The 22,508-nt window shown below is 36.0% G+C and overlaps 1 protein-coding gene and 1 long non-coding RNA gene across 3 annotated transcripts; both read left to right on the forward strand.

Moving 5' to 3' along the window:
* Positions 1-348: 348 nt before the first annotated feature.
* LOC126380822 (uncharacterized) lies at positions 349-6,593 on the forward strand. Its single transcript, XM_050030418.1, has 4 exons — positions 349-1,616; positions 1,875-1,965; positions 5,477-6,433; positions 6,577-6,593. Exons 2-4 carry the CDS (start codon positions 1,875-1,877, stop codon positions 6,591-6,593), a joined length of 1,065 nt encoding a protein of 354 aa, XP_049886375.1. The 5' UTR covers positions 349-1,616.
* Positions 6,594-16,418: 9,825 nt separating this feature from the next.
* LOC126380823 (uncharacterized) lies at positions 16,419-18,116 on the forward strand. Of its 2 annotated transcripts, XR_007568543.1 has the most exons (5): positions 16,419-16,915; positions 17,004-17,138; positions 17,459-17,593; positions 17,678-17,804; positions 17,921-18,116. It is a non-coding gene; the product is annotated as an uncharacterized LOC126380823 (long non-coding RNA). The 2 variants fall into 2 exon arrangements; XR_007568544.1 differs by lacking the exons at positions 16,419-16,915; positions 17,004-17,138 and adding an exon at positions 17,275-17,357.
* Positions 18,117-22,508: the final 4,392 nt, after the last annotated feature.

A 22,508-nucleotide genomic window follows, 5' to 3' on the forward strand; every position in this document is an offset into this window, starting at 1 on the left:
CATATACACAATTTTGCGTCGGGGGTTAATAAATAGAACTATATACATTGCAACAACACACACAGCTTTTATGTTCACTAGATATTAATGCTTTTGAGGTGAGCTCATCCTGCAAACAATGCATACATGGGCATCCATCAGGCATCTGAAAGCAAACATGAATGTTTTTAATAGTATATTGCACAATATGCCCGATTGTATCAATATTATTTAATGTGTAGGAATGGAACTGAAACATTGCCAACAATAAATTAAAATTAGAACAATGTTTTAATCATAATTAAGGATTGCCTTATAACATTTATGATTGAAACACAATATTTTTCATGTACAACATAAAATACTTAATACTTAAATACCTATCTCGGAGATTGTTTTTCTATATAATACCACTCTTCACTTCTTTCCATAAGCCCATGGCCTGTGATTTTATCTTCGTGACTGCTTTCCCAAAGATATTCCACAACTTATACAGACATAATTGTTTCCAACTGTCCGATTGGAACATTCTTCAGGAAACTTGTTATTGTTGCTTACATCTCTTAGTATGAGTATGAGTTAGTATGACAAAGTCGATCAGCATTCACACCTATAAATAAATAACTATATAATAACAGTGTCATATATAATAACAATGTCATTTGATTGTATGTTACTTACATTGCAATTTATCAACGAACATTATCCACAAACTTTTTATCATATCGGCTCTATCCAAAACACACAATGGCTCTGGAAGTTTTTACAGTAGAATGTCGACGCTCTCGCACGGTGAACTTGTAAGCTACAAATTCTAACAAAGTAGCACAGGAAATTATCAAGAGAACTTCTCGGCAACGAGACCACAGAACGAGACCATAAGACCATTTTGTTTAGTTTTTTTTTTTGGTTATTTTGTACATAGGACAGGCAAAGGAAACATAACCCATACAGCCAAATACTATACTAGGTACGTTAAATTCGTTAAAAACTATAAACGTATTTTCATATTTTCAAATCGGTAAGCAATGGAATCCACAGGTTACGCAAATGTGTTATTATGTCATAATTATAGCCTCATCTTTTTTTCTTTTTGGAAATTTTTGGCCTGGTTACATAGACCTTTAGGTTTGTGATACGAATTAACTCAAAAGTCCGCATAAATTTTCGAGTTATGAAGCGGCTTCTTGGCATGAAGTGAAAATAGATAGTACCACTTTGTTTATTGAATGTTTATTTATTATTTATATATTTTTCCGATATGATAACACTTAAGTGAATGTTTTTCGATTACGTAACGTTTATTAAATATAAATAGATTATTCAATGAAGAAAACAACTTTCCCGCCAAAAAACAATGGAAAAATTAATGAAAATACTCAATATTCACTGCTTTTAATAAATTGTACTGAAGTAACAAAAAGCAATTAGATTTTATATTGCTTATTTATTAATTCCATCGACATCTATGCGACCGAGTGAAGTAAAAAGTACCTCAATATTTTTCGATATTGGCTGTTTGAATCTGCGTTGCCAGAATTTCTTTGTCTCATGGAAAAAAAAGTAAACTCAGTACCCAAACCGTTGGCGCGAAAAAGTGACAAGCGTTTTTTCACTTGTATTTCAAGATTCCAAAGGTAAGTTGATTTTGTTATTGATAATTTAACAATTATTTATAAATATATTTAGGTATATAATCTTTAAAATCGTAAAATAGTTAGCCATATAAACATAATTATTATAATTGTAAGATCTTTAACTATCTGTACTGATTTTCTCTTTTTCACATAATGAAAGTGAAACATTAAAAGGTAAGTACGTACCTACTTAAAGCTATAATTCTTATTTTATTGTCTATTAGATAAACAAATAGTACAGAAGTGGTTTGTTTACAGATGAAGCGTTCAAGCGTCGAAATTCCATTGTGCTCTACAATGCGTCGCCGTCGCGTCGACGACGAGCCTGCTGCAACCTGCATCGGTGCCGGTAAGTATTTAGATTTTAACGAGTTTAATTCCAGTTTACCAAACGATCGATTGATTTTATGATGATAAAATAGCCGCTTGACATCAGTCATGGAAAAAACTTTACTTAATAACAGGCAATAGGTACCTACTTACTTAAATCAATTGCATTGCCCCTACTTATGCTGTGTGACTAGAATAGGGGATAGTTAATTACTATTAATATTTTTTTAGATTATGTAAGTATGTTGGTAGGTATATGAAATAAGTTAATTAACCTATGATAAATTTAGATGAGATCATAACACTATAGATAATAATAATAAGATTGAATCCTTTTTAAATTATAACAATCCGAGTGTGATTGTGGTTTGACAGCAACCCATGTTGTAGCACAACAGTAACTTCATAACATAAGTAGGTCTGTAAAAAATTACCTATAGTACACACAAAAGTTAACCTATGACCGTAGTATTATTACTTATTCTATGCTATTCTAATACCAATCACTCTCTTAATATTCTGTGTGAATAGTTAAACCTTTCTCTAAAATCGTGAAAAAGCCAACTAAATAATTATGTCTGTTTTATGTGTAGCGTATTTTATCAAAAATTACAAGTTACTACAGATGGTTAAATACAACTATAACCAATCTTATAATAATATTATAAGATAACTAACTAAAAATTATAGAAATAAGTAGTAACTAGGTAACAAAATTATTATAAAGTTACCTACTTAATTATATAATACAGCTATTTATAATAACAAAATTATATCAAACAAGTTATTAAGTAAGTATATAGATATAGAGATATCGAAGCTTTGAAGTATTTAGTTTATCTGAAAAAAAAAGTTTGAATGCTATAATAACATTTGTCTACAATAAACTTATTTAAATGACTGTTAAAGGGTGTATGTAGGTTTGTCTATATTTTGAATATGGTTAGGGATATGGTTATATATCTTGATGACCATGTGGTGGGGACTGAAGGAAACTAATCTAATTCAACCAACTTCAAAAAAAAAGGTTATCAATTTGACCCATATGTATATTGTAATGTGTGTTAAATTTTCCATATACATGCCTGTATGTTTGTCCATGCATTTCGTAAAAACTACAAATCGTATTGCAATGCTTTTTTATTAAGTATCGTCCAACATAGAAAAGAATGTAAGTTTCATCAAAATTGGTTTAGAAATTTCCAACTTATGGTTGAAAAACAGTTAAAAATTAGGAACTTTGTGTTTCGACTATACTAATAGAAGCTTAGAGCTTAAGTAAGTATGGATACTAATGATTTGAGAGTAAATTAAAGAAAATTGGAAAACGGTCAAGGGTGTGTCGGACACTACATACATTAAACAAATTATAAGACATTTTATAATATTTCAGTGTTTTGGTAACGATGGTCACTGGCGTATTAATATTATTAGGGACACTCGAGTTTATACAAATAAAAAGTAATTTCAAAATTTAGATTCTAATGTATTCAACTAAATATTATTTCTTACTATTTATTTGACAGATTTTGAAGTCCGTTTTATTTTTTTTAATTACTTTTTGTGACAGCTATAAAGTAATAAGCAAAATAAAGTAACAACTTTATAATTATTTTGTTTATTACTTTACAGCTATCTAAAGATATGGAAAATGCCGAATACAATGAGTGTCTAAAAAATACCATACCTCCACAACCCTGATACAGTAAAAATATAATATAGGTAGGCATATATACTATGTTATACTATATTTTATGTGTATATGTACCTAAGGTTCCGTCCACAGAAAATGTTAGTAAAGGAAAAATCTGTGTATGTAAGTATGTATACGTATCATACGTAGATACACGTCTAACGCATAAGTACGAGCGAGACAGACGATTCTAACGTAGTATTATTCTTTATTTGATGCCTATAGCTTAAGTGACGTTCAACTCGATCGTCTTATATCTAGATACTTGAATTTCGGCATCAGAATTTTCTTTTACTAACCTTTTCTGTGGACGAAACCTTCGGTGCGCGAGTCCAAATCGCACTTGCCTGGTTTTTTTTAATTTTTGACAAATATACGTACCTACTTCACCTGTATTAGTCTGAAATAATCTCACACTATGATGCAACAAGATCAAAAGAAGAACAAAAACTGTGGCATTACGTTTTCCTGTTATTTTATATTAAATTTTCGAAATATTCCGTCAATAGAGTGCTGCATTGCGTACATACATAATATCTCGCCTATTTTCCATTGGGGTAGGCAGAGAACAGACTGTATAATCCTTTATTTAAGTAAAGTGCAGTGTAATAAATCGACATGTCTTCTAAATATTTTATAACGAGGGTTTGCGTTGCGTTACATCAATTGAGTTGAATGTTTGTATACCGGTACGGCACCCTCTCGATGTCATTGGTCTTAAAGTCATTTTATTAGGTACCTGAATTAAATATTTATGTTACAATGATGTAATTTTCAATTGCTTAATATTTTATTAAAACTGTCAAAAGGTTACTAATGAGAACGTTGAGGAGTATGAGTGGGATAACTTTGAATGATAAAATAGTGTGTTAAGGGACTGTTGTAAAAGAAAATGTAGTGAAGAGAATTGACAAAAGGACGCTTAGATAGGTTGGACAAGGCCAAGATTTATTATACGGATGTAAGTGGTAAAATCCGAAGTGGATGGCCTAGGTGGTACATACCTCGATTAATTTCAGGATGTTTAAAGAAAAGCCACGGTCAAGAGTACTGGGAACCGGCGAGCATGCATAAATGAGTGTACTTTGATAAGAGTAGTAGAAGCGAAAGTGATGTGTCAGGATCGTAGTAAGTGGAATTGCGTGGCCGATCCCAACGGAAAATAGGCGTAATCTTAAGTATGTGTTTTTTCGAGAAAGTTGCTTAGCCATTTTCTATATTGTAAAGTCGGCGCCTCGTATTTTTTTCACTTCAGCCACAGCTACGATGGCAATGTTGTCGACTTAATTCATCGACCTTTGATGTTCAACCACAATGTGTGCTCTACATGACCGTCGCGACTGAAATGATTATCGGCGGCGGCTTTGTGCGGCACGAACTGGCGGCACTGTGTGAAAGTGCTTAAACGAATGCCATTTTAACTACTTATTAAAAAAATCACCTACCTAGGTTTATTGATCCGACTGAAATTTTATATGTATGCGTAGTTTTTTTTTATATTAGGTAGGTAACTTAATTCTCATATAATAATTATTGCATTCCCTATAATAATATCGGTGAATAATTGTTTTATTAAAAAATAGATTGTTGGAGAATGATAATATTGATAATTGATATTTTAATTTAAGTACTTATGTAGGGTAAACTGCCTAATTATTAGAACCTTAAATGATTGGTACGGTCTAATCATTTTTCGGCACCGAATATATCAAAATGCAAGGAATATATCAAAATGTTCTTATTTTTTTTTTCTTAATAGTCAGTAGGGGTGTCAATAATAGGGTGTATTAATCTATCTATTAAATAAATTAATATCTAAAATTTACTGAATCCTTAGGTCTAACACACCAAGGCTCCGATATGTATGAAGGTAATAATTCGCAATGTACGGTTATCTCAGCATGCGCTTCAATTTATTCAGTGTTCCATAATCGCGCATCTTTCACTACTGCCGAAATTGATGAAATTTTAAGAATGGGGGATACACTTTACATGCAGTTAAAATATCTACTTCAGAGGGGTGTCAGTTATTTTATGCCAGATGAATTACCCAATGAGCTTCGCGTCGGGGATAACGTCGCACATATAGTTAGTATGGAGGACAACTGGATCATTTCTAATACGTATCCTACAACTCCCGCGAATAAAGACATAGGTTTATTAACGTTAAAGAATATACTGGACAATAGAGTGTTTTTTAATACTAATGACTATACTGTCGATTCGCAATTCGCTTATAATGTGAACAACTCAAATCACAACGACAGTACCGATAGCATATTGTTTACGGGTCAGGGTTATACTTTTAGTTTTTGGCGCTTTAATGGTGAATATTATTTCTTTAACAGCCATGCAGTTAACAGCAACAACATTAATATAGGAACGGGTAAGCCAGAAGATGGTCCTTACGTAGCACGTTTATTTAAATGTAATTCAACCGAAGCGCTAGCCAAACTTTTGCTCGCGAATGAAGTTTACGACGGATCCGAATACTCATTAACCCGATTAAGAGTATTAAATGACGACCTTATATGGCAAAACGAAGCGCAGGTTAGTTCCGAAACGTCACAATCCATTTTAGTAGATTTAATATCATCACCATTACTGAATGAGAATCAAACTTTAGATTCGATTTTGATGAACTATCAATCAACCCTGGCCCCGCTTAAAACCTCTGTGCAAAATTTTGATATTAGTAAATTGGAAGTTGATTCAAATCCGGTAGATGTATATAACACTACAAGTGATATAAAACTGACAATTTTAAAACCAGTTGTCCTATTAGAAAGAATCAGTAATCAAGACGAAAGCCAATGCGTTAAAAATAAAGGTGGCCGACCCAAAAAACAGAAACGCGGACCGAAACCAAGTAAAGAAAACGCGCATCGCGAAGCTGTCAGGAAATATACAACGAAAAACCCCGCTGTTAATCGCAAGGCAGTTCAACAGTATAGTGAACGCAATCCAGATATTCACCGCGAGGCCGTTCAACGGTACAACGAACGCAATCCAGACATTAACCGCGAGGCCGTTCAACGTTATAACGAGAACAACCCAGACGTTCATCGCGCGGCCGTTCAACGTTATAACGAGAACAACCCAGACGTTCATCGCGCGGCCGTTCAACGTTATAACGAGAACAACCCAGACGTTCATCGCGCGGCCGTTCAACGTTATTACGAGCTCCACCCCGAAATTAACAAAAAAGCAGCACAAAGATATACAGAAAATAGTCGTAACATAGAAACGCCGCTGAGATATTCAAAAAATTTTATAGGTGAAAAACAGGGACACGATCTTAATATTATTAGATTATATAATTTAAAAAATACGTCGCTTCTGTCTGATAAGACATATAGATGTCCAAATTGTAATGCTCCATTGTTCGAAGAAGAGAAAACTCGTCGACAATGGTGTTGTCATTCAGGAGATTATAACGTTCAAAATTTTCTCCCATTAAATGAAGAATTTTATTCAAATTCAGCTTTTTTAAATAGACCACGCGCTTACAATAATATTTTTGCATTTTCGGCATTAGGTGTTTCCCACGGTTACCATCATCCAGAAGGTATATCTTTTCTAAAAATTCAAGGACGTATTTACCACCGTATCTTTGATTTGTCTTACAATGAAAGTCCTAATAATATTAATTTTTACATAAATGACAGTAGCGAAAGAGAGAGTTTAGCTGGCGAATTAAGTTTAGATAAAACGGTAGTTCGAATGATTACAGGTTTCATGCACACAGTTAATCCGTACATAAATTGTTTTAGAAGGTTAAGTTTAGAGGTATCATCAGAAGCTTTCTTGAAGTTCGAAAAAACTACTCGTGCGACTCATGGTAACATCCTCGGAGATCAACCTATTGGTCAAGAAATTGCCGCAATTATTAGTACAGACCGCGAAGAATTTTCTCCACGCTGTATTGTAGTTAAAAAGATAGCAGACGGTAGGCCTCGAACAATAGATATAATGGATTCCTTATACGAGACTTTCCAGTATCCTCTCTTATATCCTCACGGAAATACTGGTTGGCATCCAGATATGAGAGATAATAAGGGCAATAAGCTTAATCAGGTTAAATATGTCCGTTGTTTACTTTTATCCGAATCACGATTTAGCATATTTGGTCGTTTATCTGAAGAGTGGTTAGTCGATATGTTTTGTAGAGTTTTAGAAGAACGCTTGCGGTTTTTGAAAAATAGCCAAACAAAACAACAAAACAGGCTAAGAGTAGCTCCACTCCAAGAATTAATTAATGACGAGTTTATTTTAGGAGAAGGTGGAGTAGAACCTGGTAAAATTTATTTACCTAGCTCATTCACAGGGGGTCCACGATACATGAAAAAGAAATACCTGGATGCTATAGCAATGGTAAACAGGTTAGGTCCACCATCATATTTTTTAACTTTAACATGTAACCCCAACTGGCCTGAAATAAAAAATTCAACATTATCAGGTCGATCAAAAGACCCCCTTACTTGTGCTCGAGTTTTCAACTTAAAACTCGGAGAGTTATTAAAAGATTTAAAATCGGGTAAATGGTTCGGAAAAATTGTTTATATAATGCATGTTATAGAGTTCCAAAAAAGAGGACTACCACACGCGCATATTGCTTTTAGAGTGGAAGGTGGTGGACCAGTAGAAAGTCTGGATATTGATAAGTTTGTTCGAGCTACCATACCCGATCCAGCACAAACTTTATTATACAAAGTTGTCATGGATCACATGATACACGGTCCATGCGGCCCTCCTTATCGAACTAATTTGCCGTGTTGGAATAGTGAGAAAAAAAACTGTTTAAAATATTTTCCAAAAAAGAAACACCAGTCACCTTCAGTGACGATAGAGGTTTTATACATTTACGTCGCAATAGTAAAAATCAGGCGATTATTAAATATCGCGGCAGAGACGTAATAGTTAATGATTTGTGGGTCGTTCCTTATAATCCTGCTCTTCTCCTAAAATATGATGCTCACATAAATTTAGAAGTGTCCACACAGCGTGCTATAATTAAGTATTTATTTAAATATATGACAAAAGGACCTGATGAAGCCCGTATTGCCGTTGTTGATGAAGAACATCGTGAGGATGAAATCGAACAATATGTCACTAAGCGATATATTAGTTCTAGCGAAGCAGCGTGGCGTGTTCTCGAATTTGATATTGTAGCTAGGAACCCTACGGTAAAAATGTTAACAGTACATTTGCCCGATCAAAATTCGGTATTTTTTAAGCCTGGCCACGCGAACGAGGCAGTTAATAATGCAGGTTCAGATCTTTTAGACTATTTCAGTAGGCCTTTAACTGAGGAGTTTGATCGGGTATCCTACTTAGACTTTTTTGAAAATTATAACATTCATGCGAAAGATCCATGTTTAAAGACAGTTCAGGCGGTGCAAATGCAAAACGGCAAATTTCTTACACGTAGAATGCGGGGTGAGCTCGTCGCGCGTCTATTTTGGGTCGCGCCGAACAGAGGTGAACAGTTCTTTTTAAGACTTCTTTTAAGTGTTTACCCTTGTCGTAGTTTCGCGGATTTACTTCAAATTGGAGGTCCAAATTGCACAACTTTTCAAGAAGCTGCCAAATTCGTAGGACTTGCGGACGACGCAGTCGAATATGAACGGGCTATGGAAGAAGCTTCCACTTTTTTAACCGGACCACGACTTCGTAGCTTTTTTGTAACGTTGGCTGTTAATGGTGCCTCAGTGGCGTCACTGTGGAACACGTATAAACGTCAATTGGCCGAAGATTTCCTTTACAGGGTGCCAGATGACGAAGAAAACGCGTTTAACATGTGCCTCATTCAAATAGATAGAATGCTACGCAGACACGGAACTTCGTTAATAGAACAAGGTTTGCCGGAAGTAGTTTACAGGTCAACGGAGTTGGATAGGGAACGCACTGAATATGATTTAGATAGTTTGAAATCATACGTAGAAGAGTGGTTGCCACAGTTATCTCCCGATCAACGTGCCGTATTCGATTACGTGGAAAAGCTTTGCGTTGATAGTGTTTACCGAGAATCCAACAACTGTGCGATTTTTATCGATGGCCCCGCCGGCACCGGAAAAACGCTTTTATTGAAGGTCATAACTGCATATATCCGCGGTAACCTTAAAGGTATAGTTTTAACCTGTGCATCGTCTGCAATTGCTGCTCAAAATTACACAAACGGAATGACGGCTCATTCCTTGTTTAGATTTCCTTTACATCTATTAGATGATAGCGGATACTGGAACATCTCAAATGGTACTCAAAGAGCTGAATTGATTTACAATTCTAATCTCATTGTGTATGATGAAGCGCCGATGGCTCATAAATACCTTATAAATTTATTAAATAGATCATTGCAGGATTTGATGAGGTCAGACAAAATTTTTGGTTCTAAAATAATTATTTTTGCAGGAGATTTTCGTCAAATTCCTCCTGTAGTCCCAGAAGCACGAACGAATTTTGATATATTAAACGCGTCACTAAAAACTTCTCCTATTTGGAAACAGTTGAAAAAATTTAGTTTGGTAACTTCACAGAGATGTAAGGATGACGCACAGTATGCAGAATTTCTTTTAAAACTGGGTTCAAATTCATTACCTACTCATAGGTTAGAAACAAATAATAATGATTTGCAATTAGTCCAACTTGAATCCATTGATTATGTTACTGAATTAGAAGATTTAATTGATTTTGTATTTCCAGAAGTTACCCTTACTGAGCCAGGCGTATGCTCCTTCAGAGCGATTCTATGCACCCGTAACGATGCAGTTAGAGAAATTAATGCCGTTATTTTAGACAAACTACCAGGAGAAGTATTACATTTTTATGCCATAGACAAAGTTTTAAGCGACAACGCTGATCAAGTATATTTTAGTCCTGAATTTTTACATACACTTCGACCACAAGGTGTTCCAGATTTCGACTTACAATTAAAATTAGAATGTGTTTGTGTAATCACGCGTAATCTTAGTTTCGCGGACGGCTTAGTAAATGGCACCAAAGTAATAGTCGTTGAAACATCTCCATATATTATTAAAGTTCGGAAACAAGGTGAACTAGGAGATTATTTGATCCCTCGAATCTTTTTAAAGCGCCTATAGAACATAACAGCCCTTACGAGATGTGTCGCCGTCAATTCCCATTGCAGGTGTGTTATGCAATGACCATTCACAAGAGCCAGGGTCAAACGATTAGTCGCGTTGGGGTCGATCTTAGATCTGACATGTTTAGTCACGGTCAACTGTATGTAGCTTTAGGTCGCGTTCGCGAAAGACGTGACATAAAAGTACTACTACCCAGGCACCGAATCGTAAATGACCAACCTTTCTCGAATAACGTTATCATATCAGAACTTTTAAGTTTAACGTAACTTTATTAGGATGGCACTTCTTGAAAAGACTGAACAGTCCATCTCTGTTATTAAGCTTATTGGGTTTTTTTAGATCGGTTAAATCAAGTGCTGAAATTATCGTATATTGCGAATTATTTATTATTATTTATATTCATTCTATCTTGTTTTTTCTTCTTTTCGTATAATTTAACGATAAAACTGACTTTAACAAGCTTGCACTCGATTTGATGATGGTTACATTGAATTTCAAAGCTAGGTTTACCATTTATTAGTCACAATCACTGAATTAAAATGTGTGTTAATCAATTGGCAATGTGAGCATGCCCTTCCCAGCCGTTAACGCTGTGGAGGCTCATCTTTAGGGGACGAGAGAACGGGCGTGAAGTGAACTGGCAGGATGACCACTTGGCTGCGGGTGCGACCGGTGCATGGGAGTGAAGTAGAGCTGGCTGGAAGATGGAGGCAGGTATCACTCGATTGCTTTAGCTGAGTTCCACTCAGATCAAGTAAGCTGTCATATGGATGAATGTCGCAGGTTGGAATGATCCGGAGTAGAACAGTCGGTGTCGTTCCCATCGTCGTAGGCATTTTCGGTGGATTTTGTAGGTCGATCAACAATGGTTGCGTGAGTTTTAGCTGTCAAGCTGCTATGCCGTGCTAGCCGATTCTTGCGATCTGGGATACAAGGGATGGACGTATCCTGTGGAATGATCGTGTCAGCGAAGGTTTGAATGTCGCTTAGGACTGGAAAGGAGGGAGTACGGAAACTGTAATCAGTATCAGGATCTCGCTGTACATGGGCAATGTTTAGTTTAGGTGTATTAAAGTGGTAATTGTTCGAAGTTATTTGAAAAGAATTCTGTTTCAGTGTTTAAGCGCTAAAACTGTTTGTTTTTTGTAAGCAAACGTATGATTTATTGATCTTCATTTTTTACTTTATAACGCTAACGCTATACAAATGATTTGTTACCAAATTTAAGTGCGTATATAAACAATAAATTAATACTAAAATATTTCGATGAAGACACCATTGATGTTTATTGATACATTTTTCTCCTAAGTGCTACTTTCTCAACTTAAAGCAATAAGTTATGCAGTAATTATACTTCTACGAGTATATTTAAACAAATCATCATTCAAAAGCATTTTACCCAATACTTAACTTACATTAAGTAAAATTTATCTTTGTCATTTTAGTCACTTATTTTTTATCATTCACTAAGCAGTAAGCAAATTATATTTACTAAAATAATAAAAAAAATACGATATTCATGGTAAGTTGGATTAGCTATTTTATAACACAAACGACTTGATATTTTCATTCATTAATTCAGGAAAATAAATGTACAATGAAAAATAAGTTTTTATAACCGATTAAATTTGTGTAATGTGTAGTTTTACTCATCAATATAGTAAAAAAATATAATTTGCATTCAAATTGTACTAAAGAATATTTTATACTAGCGTATTTTAGTAACTTAAGTTAGAATTAAGTAAACAAACAAAAAAAATATAAATATAAGGAACATATAAGGAAAAAAAAGGAAGGCCTTAAAATAATAAATATAAGGAAGAAAGAAAACTCCGGATCCGGATCTGTTTACTCATCATCAAGGAAACTTTAAGAAATAACATTACTTCAAATGTCTGCTCGAAGAAAGATTCAGAAACTTAAACAATTGCCAAGCTGGAAATCGATTAATGAGTACACATAAACGCTACATAGTAAAACTCGCGTGTCCTGTGATGGATACAGTATATTATTATACATTAGCATTCAATGGTGTATGAATCGTCATCGTCATTGTGTCAGCAAAGACGCATCATCAATTGCACAGATTTGTGGCTACAAATATATAAATGAAAAGTGTTATTTAGAACATTATTTATTGTGTTGTGCAATAAAATAGGTCAGTAATTACCTGTATCCGGCAGTGCGAACAATTTCATTCATAAACATGGGTAAATATGACGACTGTCAGATGGGCTAAGCATGAAAAAAAAGTCCTTAAACAAAATCCATTGTTTTGCTATTGTGTTTGAAAATCTAAGCCACAGGAGGATATTAAGTACGACCATGCTTTACCTTTAATGGCGTATGTAAAAAAAATAAGCCTATAATCAACAATGAATGTTCTATACCATCCTAAGCAAATTCAAAAACAAATTTGATCATGTTAATTTCTGGCCTCCACAAGCGGGTCTCACCAGTATTGACAGAAGAATGATCACTCATCGATACAAAACATACATAAAGTAATTAATACATGTATACAGGCTAAATAAAGTGAACTTGCTAGAAAATACCTACTACTTGGAAAAACAATAATTGGAGAAGAAACCACTACCTAACAACGTGAAACTTTGATATTCAAAATTTTCAAATCATATATGGCTAAAGCAAAAAAAATACTTAAGAATTGAAATGTAAAAGAAAACACCTTTAGTTACAAAAATAGAAAGCGAGTCATATTTTATATTTTCTGGTAATTTGGTAACATTTAAAACTAAACAATTGTTTTAAATGTTACCAAATACACCAAATGTTATTAGAAATGAAAGTAACTGCAAATAGTTTTATTCATATGTGTACAGTCAGTCATAACCAACATAATACCTACGTAATATTTTAAGATAATCGTTTGTTTTTCTACATTCGTTGTCTACATTCTACAAGTCTACATTCGGTATTTACTATTATGAAGCAAATAACAAATAACTATGCTTGTTATTAATTTGCATATACCTACAGAAAATCCAACTTACCATGAATATAAAATAATATAGTAAGTGCAGAACAAAAACTTAGGGTTTTACATGGTTTTATGTTTTCCAGTGGATCTGGTTAGAGCTATGTCACGCTAAATTGTGTTCTTTGCTTTCTTCTTACAATACTTTTCAACAGAACACTGTTTCGCATGAGACGGTTCCTCAAAAAACATAATATCGTGTATGAGCTAATCTAAAACTTAGGGTTTTACATGGTTTTATGTTTTCCAGTGTATCTGGTTAGAGCTATGTCACGCTAAATTGTGTTCTTTGCATTTCTTCTTACAATACTTTTCAATAGAACACTGTTTCGCATGAGACGGTTCCTCAAAAAACATAATATCGTGTATAAGCTAAACTAAAACTTAGGTTTTATATGGTTTTATGTTTTCCAGTGGATCTGGTTAGAGCCATGTCACGCTAAATGGTGTTTATTGCATTTCTTCGTACAATACTTTTCAATAGATCACTGTTTCGCATGAGACGGTTCCTCAAAAAACATAATATCGTGTATGAGCTAAACAAAAACTTAGGGATTACATGGTTTTATGTTTTCCAGTTGAACTGGTTAGAGCCATGTCACGCTAAATTGATTTCTTGTCATTTCTTCTTACAATACTTTTCAATAAAACACTGTTTCGCATGAGACGGTTCCTCAAAAAACATAATATCGTGTATGAGCTAAACAAAAACTTAGGGTTTTACATGGTTTTATGTTTTCCAGTGGATCTGGTTAGAGCTATGTCACGCTAAATGGTGTTTTTTGCATTTCTTCTTACAATACTTTTCAATAGAACACTGTTTTGCATGAGACGGTTCCTCAAAAAACATAATATCGTGTATGAGCTAAACTAAAACTTAGGTTTTATGGTTTTATGTTTTCCAGTGGATCTGGTTAGAGCCATGTCACGCTAAATTGTGTTCTTTGCATTTCTTCTTACATTACTTTTCAATAGAAAACTGTTTCGCATGACACGGTTCCTCAAAAAACAATATCGTGTATGAGCTAAACAAAAACTTAGGTTTTATAAGGTATTATTATGTTTTCCAGTGGATCTGGTTAGAGCTATGTCACGCTAAATGGTGTTTTTTGCATTTCTTCTTACAATACTTTTCAATAGAACACTGTTTCGCATGAGACGGTTCCTCAAAAAACATAATATCGTGTATGAGCTAAACAAAAACTTAGGGTTTATATGGTTTTATGTTTTACAGTGGATCTGGTTAGAGCAATGTCACGCTAAATGGTGTTTTTTGCATTTCTTCTTACAATACTTTTCAATAGAACACTGTTTCGCATGAGACGGTTCCTCAAAAAACATAATATCGTGTATGAGCTAAACAAAAACTTAGGGTTTTACATGGTTTTATGTTTTCCAGTGGATCTGGTTAGAGCTATGTCACGCTAAATGGTGTTTTCTGTATTTCTTCTTGCAATAATTTTCAATAGAACACTGTTTCGCATGAGACGGTTCCTCAAAAAACATAATATCGTGTATGAGCTAAACTAAAACTTAGGTTTTATATGGTTTTATGTTTTCCAGTGGATCTGGTTAGAGCTATGTCACGCTAAATGGTGTTCTTTGCATTTCTTCTTACAATACTTTTCAATAGAACACTGTTTCGCATGACACGGTTCCTCAAAAAACATAATATCGTGTATGAGCTAAACAAAAACTTAGGTTTTATATGGTTTTATGTTTTCCAGTGGATCTGGTTAGAGCCATGTCACGCTAAATAGCATTCTTGTCATTTCTTCTTTCCATCCTTTATATTATATTAAATAATATTTCATACGGTATTATTTCGTTCTTTAATTTAATGTGTTTTTAGTGCTTCTGAATGTGATTTTGTTTTAAATACTTAGCTTATTAGCATTCATCAGTATCCAAGAATTCATCATATTACTGCTAATCAATAAACAAACAACGGTTTTAGCGTTTAAATACCGAAAAAACAACCTGCCTGTTCATTTATTACTTGTTTTATTAAACAGGAATTTGCATATCGATCGTTTTCAATTAACTTCGAACAGTTACAACTACACGTAAACTGAGCATGTAGTCTATCTACAGCAAGATCGTGACCGCTGACTGCAGCTCTCCTTCTCCCTCCATTTCACTCCCAATCGACATTTTCACCTTTGCTGATATGATTACTCCACAGGATACCTCCATCCCCTGCATACCTGGTCGCTAGATTCGGCTGGCACGTCATATCGGTTTGACAGCCAACTCACGTAACTATTGTTGATCGATCCACAGTCCACTGAAGTGCCTACGATGAAGGGAACAACATGGACAGTTCTACTCCGAATTACTCCAACCCATGCGATGTTCATCCATGCGACAACCCACCTGATCTGAGTGGAACTTAACTGAAGCAAGAGAGTGATGCCTAATTCCATCTGCCAACTAGCTCCACTTCTCTCCCGTGCACCAGTCGCACCCACACCGACGTGTTCATCTTGCCAGTTTTCCTCACACCCGTCCACTTGTCTCTTGAAGATTGGCGTCCACAACACCAACGGTTGGTTAGGTCATGCAAGCATTGTTACAATTGATAAAAACACATATTTTCATTTAGTGAATGTGATAACCTGTACTAATAATTTGGTCAACTTACCGATGAACTCAATGTAAGTATTAACAAACTCGGTACGTGTTTGTTATTGTCAATAATATCTTTAAATTGTACAACTCGCTTATGTTTGACAATTACTGAGTAATTGCTTTGCTTATTGCATGCTAATTGCTGAAAATTGCTTTTTATTTTAAATTCCTTAGTTAAAAATTGCTTTTTCTTTCACATTTCTCTGCTTATTGAATGACTATTGCTAACTCATTAGATAGAACCTACTTCTCATATAAGTAGGTGGATGCGGCCTCGATTAGCGGGGGAACCACATGAAAAAAAGCGAGCTACTGGGTGTACCTCCTGGGTAGTTTGGAAATCACCTAAAATATATATGTATATATTTATAAATAAAAGTTAATATATATAAATTAACATTATTATTTTTTAACAGGAAATGCACAATGCTAAAAACTGCGTAGGAGATTTTAATACAATAGTACTACCAAGCCTGATGTTGGCCGCTATTTCAATGAATGCAGCAATGTGACAGCTAGCAATCAAAAGTAACAAGATATCGAGGTACGTTAAATGACGATCACGACCACATTGGCAAAAACGTATCGCTATAGACTAAGGAAAAAAAAATTAATATATATTTTATTTACAGGAAATGCAGATGGCAATAAACTGTGTAGGAGTTCATGATTGCAATAGAATAAAATCGACCAAGCCTGAAGTCAGCAGCCCCTTCAATGAATGCAGCAGTGTGACAGCCAGCAATCAAAAGTTACAAGATATCGAGGTACGTTTCATGACGACCACGACTATTTTGGCAAAAACGTATCGCTATCGACTAAGGAAAATAAATTATATATTTTATTTACAGGAAATGCAGAAGGCAAAAAACTGCTAGGAGATCATTAATACAAAAGTATTTATATAAACCAAACCTGATGTTGCCAGCTCCTTCAATGAATGCAGCAGTGTGACAGCCAACAATCAAAAGTAACAAGATATCGAGGTACGTTACATGACGACCACAACTATTTTGGCAAAAACGTATTGCTATCGACTAAGGAAAATAAATTACATATAATATTTAATTATATGTTTTATTTACAGGAAATGCAGAAGGCAAAAAACTGCGTAGGAGATCATTAATACAATAGTATTATATAAACCAAGCCTGATGTTGGCCGCTCATTCAAAGAATGCAGCAGTGTGACAGCCAGCAATCAAAAGTAACAAGATGTCGAGGTACGTTACATGACGATCACGACCACTTTGGCATAAACGTATCGCTATAGACTAAGGAAAAAAATGTATATATTTTATTCACAGGAAATGCAGAGTGTAATAAACTGTGTAGGAGATTATGATTGCAATAGAATAAAATCGACCAAGCCTGAAGTCCTTCAATGCACGCAGCAGTGTGACAGCCAGCAATCAAAAGTTACAAGATATCGAGGTACGTTACATGACGACCACGACCACTTTGGCAAAAACGTATCGCTATCGACTAAGAAAAGGATATTATATCTATACGTTATTATAAATAAATTAATATTATTTTATTTTTAACAGGAAATACAGAAGGCAAAGAAGCAGATGTCATCAAAGAAGATCTTTGTTCCTGCAATGTTTCCGCAGACGATACATCCAACAGAGCGAAGTGGAAGGAAAAGACTCGGAATAAAGACCCCACCACCATATGGGAACAATGCAAGGGAGAGAGAGAGAATATAATGTTATATTTTTATTTTTTGATAACATAAAATAAACCAACAATATCCTACACATTTTTTTTATTTCTTTTTGTGTCTGTCTTAATAGTTATTACAAATCTGTGATGCAAAAAACTATACGAAAACGTCAATCCACGTACAACGCCCGCGAAGCTGCTTTAGCAGCGAGCGCACTTAGTACCATCTAGTTATTATATTATATAGCTACAAACCCACTGACTGACTGACTGACTGACATAGTTGTTCTCCAGAAGGAGCGTCGGGGGGTGAAAATGATGTATGGGGGGTGTGATCGGGACCTCCCGGTGAGTATGGGAAAACTTCCAGATCTTGGAAAACTGCTCCGCATCAGGGAGACACCCTACGGTCTGGCGAAACTATCGCACCTGGAACGGTTCTTTTTTCACAGAACCTATTTAAATCTTGGTCAAATCCAATCGCTGGTGAAAAAAAACAAAATGTCGGAAAAACAAGATGGCCGCCATACAAAATTTTATTTTTCCGGAAAATGTCTCGGGGGTAAATATTGTGTATGGGAGTGTAATTGTAACGTATTGTTGAGTATGGAAATACTTCTCGATCTTGAAAACCTGCTCCGCATCAGGGAGACACCCTACGGCCTGGCAAAACTATAAAACCTGGAGCAATTTTTCTTTCGCGAAACATATTTAAATCTTGGTCAAATCCAATCCCCGGTGAAAAAAAATCAAAATGGCGGAAATTCAAGATGGCCGCCATACAAAATTTATTTTTTTTAGAAAATGTCTCGGAGGTAAAAATGATGTATGGGAGGTGTGATCGAAACGTCATGTTGAATATGGATATACCTTTCGATCTTCAAAAACTGCTCCGCATCAGGGCGGCACCCTACGGCCTGGCAAAACTATAAAACCTGGAGCAATTCTTTTTTTACAAAACCTACTTAAATCTTGGTCAAATCCAATCCCTGGTGAAAAAAAACCAAAATGGCGGAAAAACAAGATGGCCGCCATACAAAATTTTCGTTTTTCCTGAAAATGCCTCGAGGGTGAAAATGATGTATAGGAATATGATCGGACCGTCATGTCGAGTATGAAAATATGTCTGGGTTTCCGATAGCTGCTCCGCATCAGAGAGACACCCTACGGCCTGGCGAAACTATCGCACCTAGAACATTTTTGTTTTCACGATACCTATTTAAATCTTTGTCAAATTTATCGCCGGTCAAAAAAAAACAAAATGTCCGAAAATCAAGATGGCCGCCATACAAATTTTTCGTTTTTCCTGAAAATGCCTCAGGGATAAAAATTATGTATAAAGGTTTTGATCGGAACGTCATGTAGAGTACGAGTATACTTCAAGGTTTTCGAAAACTGCTCCGCATCAGGCAGACACCCTACGGCCTGGCGAAACTATCGCCCCTGGAACATTTTGTTTTCACGTAACCTATTTTAATCTTGGTCAAATTTTATCGCCGGTGAAAAAAAAACAAAATGGCCGAAAAACAAGATGGCCGCCATATAAACAAAAAAATTATGTATAGGGGTGTGATGGGAACGTCATCTTGGAAAACTGCTCCGCATCAGGGAGATACCCTAAGGCCTGGAAAAACTATAGCACCTAGAACTTTTTTGACTTCACGAGACCTATTTTAGTCTTGGTCAAATTCTATCGCGGTAATAAAATGGCGGGAAAACAAGACACGCGAGCAGCTTGCTGCGAGCTAACCACGCGACATCTAGTTATACTATATATAGCTGGAGACCCACTGACTGACTGACTCACTGACTGACTGACTCACTGACAGGGTTGTTCTCCCAGAAGGAGCGTCGGGGGTCAAAATGATGTATGGGAGGTGTGATCGGGACCTCCCGGTGAGTATGGGAAAACTTCCAGATCTTGGAAAACTGCTCCGCATCAGGGAGACACCCTACGGTCTGGCGCAACTATTATAGCTGGATCAATTTTTTTTTCGCAAAACCTATTTAAATCTTGGTCAAATTCTATTGTGGGTGAAAAAAAATCAAAATGGCGGAAATTCAAGATGGCCGCCATACAAAATTTATTTTTTTTAGAAAATGTCTCGGAGGTAAAAATGATGTATGGGAGGTGTGATCGAAACGTCATGTTGAATATGGATATACCTTTCGATCTTCAAAAACTGCTCCGCATCAGGGCGGCACCCTACGGCCTGGCAAAACTATAAAACCTGGAGCAATTCTTTTTTTACAAAACCTACTTAAATCTTGGTCAAATCCAATCCCTGGTGAAAAAAAACCAAAATGGCGGAAAAACAAGATGGCCGCCATACAAAATTTTCGTTTTTCCTGAAAATGCCTCGAGGGTGAAAATGATGTATAGGAATATGATCGGACCGTCATGTCGAGTATGAAAATATGTCTGGGTTTCCGATAGCTGCTCCGCATCAGAGAGACACCCTACGGCCTGGCGAAACTATCGCACCTAGAACATTTTTGTTTTCACGATACCTATTTAAATCTTTGTCAAATTTTATCGCCGGTCAAAAAAAAACAAAATGTCCGAAAATCAAGATGGCCGCCATACAAATTTTTCGTTTTTCCTGAAAATGCCTCAGGGATAAAAATTATGTATAAAGGTTTTGATCGGAACGTCATGTAGAGTACGAGTATACTTCAAGGTTTTCGAAAACTGCTCCGCATCAGCAGACACCCTACGGCCTGGCGAAACTATCGCCCCTGGAACATTTTTGTTTTCACGTAACCTATTTTAATCTTGGTCAAATTTTATCGCCGGTGAAAAAAAAACAAAATGGCCGAAAAACAAGATGGCCGCCATATAAACAAAAAAATTATGTATAGGGGTGTGATGGGAACGTCATCTTGGAAAACTGCTCCGCATCAGGGAGATACCCTAAGGCCTGGAAAAACTATAGCACCTAGAACTTTTTTGACTTCACGAGACCTATTTTAGTCTTGGTCAAATTCTATCGCGGTAATAAAATGGCGGGAAAACAAGACACGCGAGCAGCTTGCTGCGAGCGAACCACGCGACATCTAGTTATACTATATATAGCTGGAGACCCACTGACTGACTGACTCACTGACTGACTGACTCACTGACAGGGTTGTTCTCCCAGAAGGAGCGTCGGGGGTCAAAATGATGTATGGGAGGTGTGATCGGGACCTCCCGGTGAGTATGGGAAAACTTCCAGATCTTGGAAAACTGCTCCGCATCAGGGAGACACCCTACGGTCTGGCGCAACTATTATAGCTGGATCAATTTTTTTTTCGCAAAACCTATTTAAATCTTGGTCAAATTCTATTGTGGGTGAAAAAAAATCAAAATGGCGGAAATTCAAGATGGCCGCCATACAAAATTTATTTTTTTTAGAAAATGTCTCGGAGGTAAAAATGATGTATGGGAGGTGTGATCGAAACGTCATGTTGAATATGGATATACCTTTCGATCTTCAAAAACTGCTCCGCATCAGGGCGGCACCCTACGGCCTGGCAAAACTATAAAACCTGGAGCAATTCTTTTTTTACAAAACCTACTTAAATCTTGGTCAAATCCAATCCCTGGTGAAAAAAAAACCAAAATGGCGGAAAAACAAGATGGCCGCCATACAAAATTTTCGTTTTTCCTGAAAATGCCTCGAGGGTGAAAATGATGTATAGGAATATGATCGGACCGTCATGTCGAGTATGAAAATATGTCTGGGTTTCCGATAGCTGCTCCGCATCAGAGAGACACCCTACGGCCTGGCGAAACTATCGCACCTAGAACATTTTTGTTTTCACGATACCTATTTAAATCTTTGTCAAATTTTATCGCCGGTCAAAAAAAACAAAATGTCCGAAAATCAAGATGGCCGCCATACAAATTTTTCGTTTTTCCTGAAAATGCCTCAGGGATAAAAATTATGTATAAAGGTTTTGATCGGAACGTCATGTAGAGTACGAGTATACTTCAAGGTTTCGAAAACTGCTCCGCATCAGGCAGACACCCTACGGCCTGGCGAAACTATCGCCCCTGGAACATTTTTGTTTTCACGTAACCTATTTTAATCTTGGTCAAATTTTATCGCCGGTGAAAAAAAAACAAAATGGCCGAAAAACAAGATGGCCGCCATATAAACAAAAAAATTATGTATAGGGGTGTGATGGGAACGTCATCTTGGAAAACTGCTCCGCATCAGGGAGATACCCTAAGGCCTGGAAAAACTATAGCACCTAGAACTTTTTTGACTTCACGAGACCTATTTTAGTCTTGGTCAAATTCTATCGCGGTAATAAAATGGCGGGAAAACAAGACACGCGAGCAGCTTGCTGCGAGCGAACCACGCGACATCTAGTTATACTATATATAGCTGGAGACCCACTGACTGACTGACTCACTGACTGACTGACTCACTGACAGGGTTGTTCTCCCAGAGGAGCGTCGGGGGGTCAAAATGATGTATGGGA

This window comes from Pectinophora gossypiella, unplaced genomic scaffold (assembly GCF_024362695.1).
Source record: "Pectinophora gossypiella unplaced genomic scaffold, ilPecGoss1.1 Pgos_108, whole genome shotgun sequence".
NCBI classification, from domain to species: domain Eukaryota; kingdom Metazoa; phylum Arthropoda; class Insecta; order Lepidoptera; family Gelechiidae; genus Pectinophora; species Pectinophora gossypiella.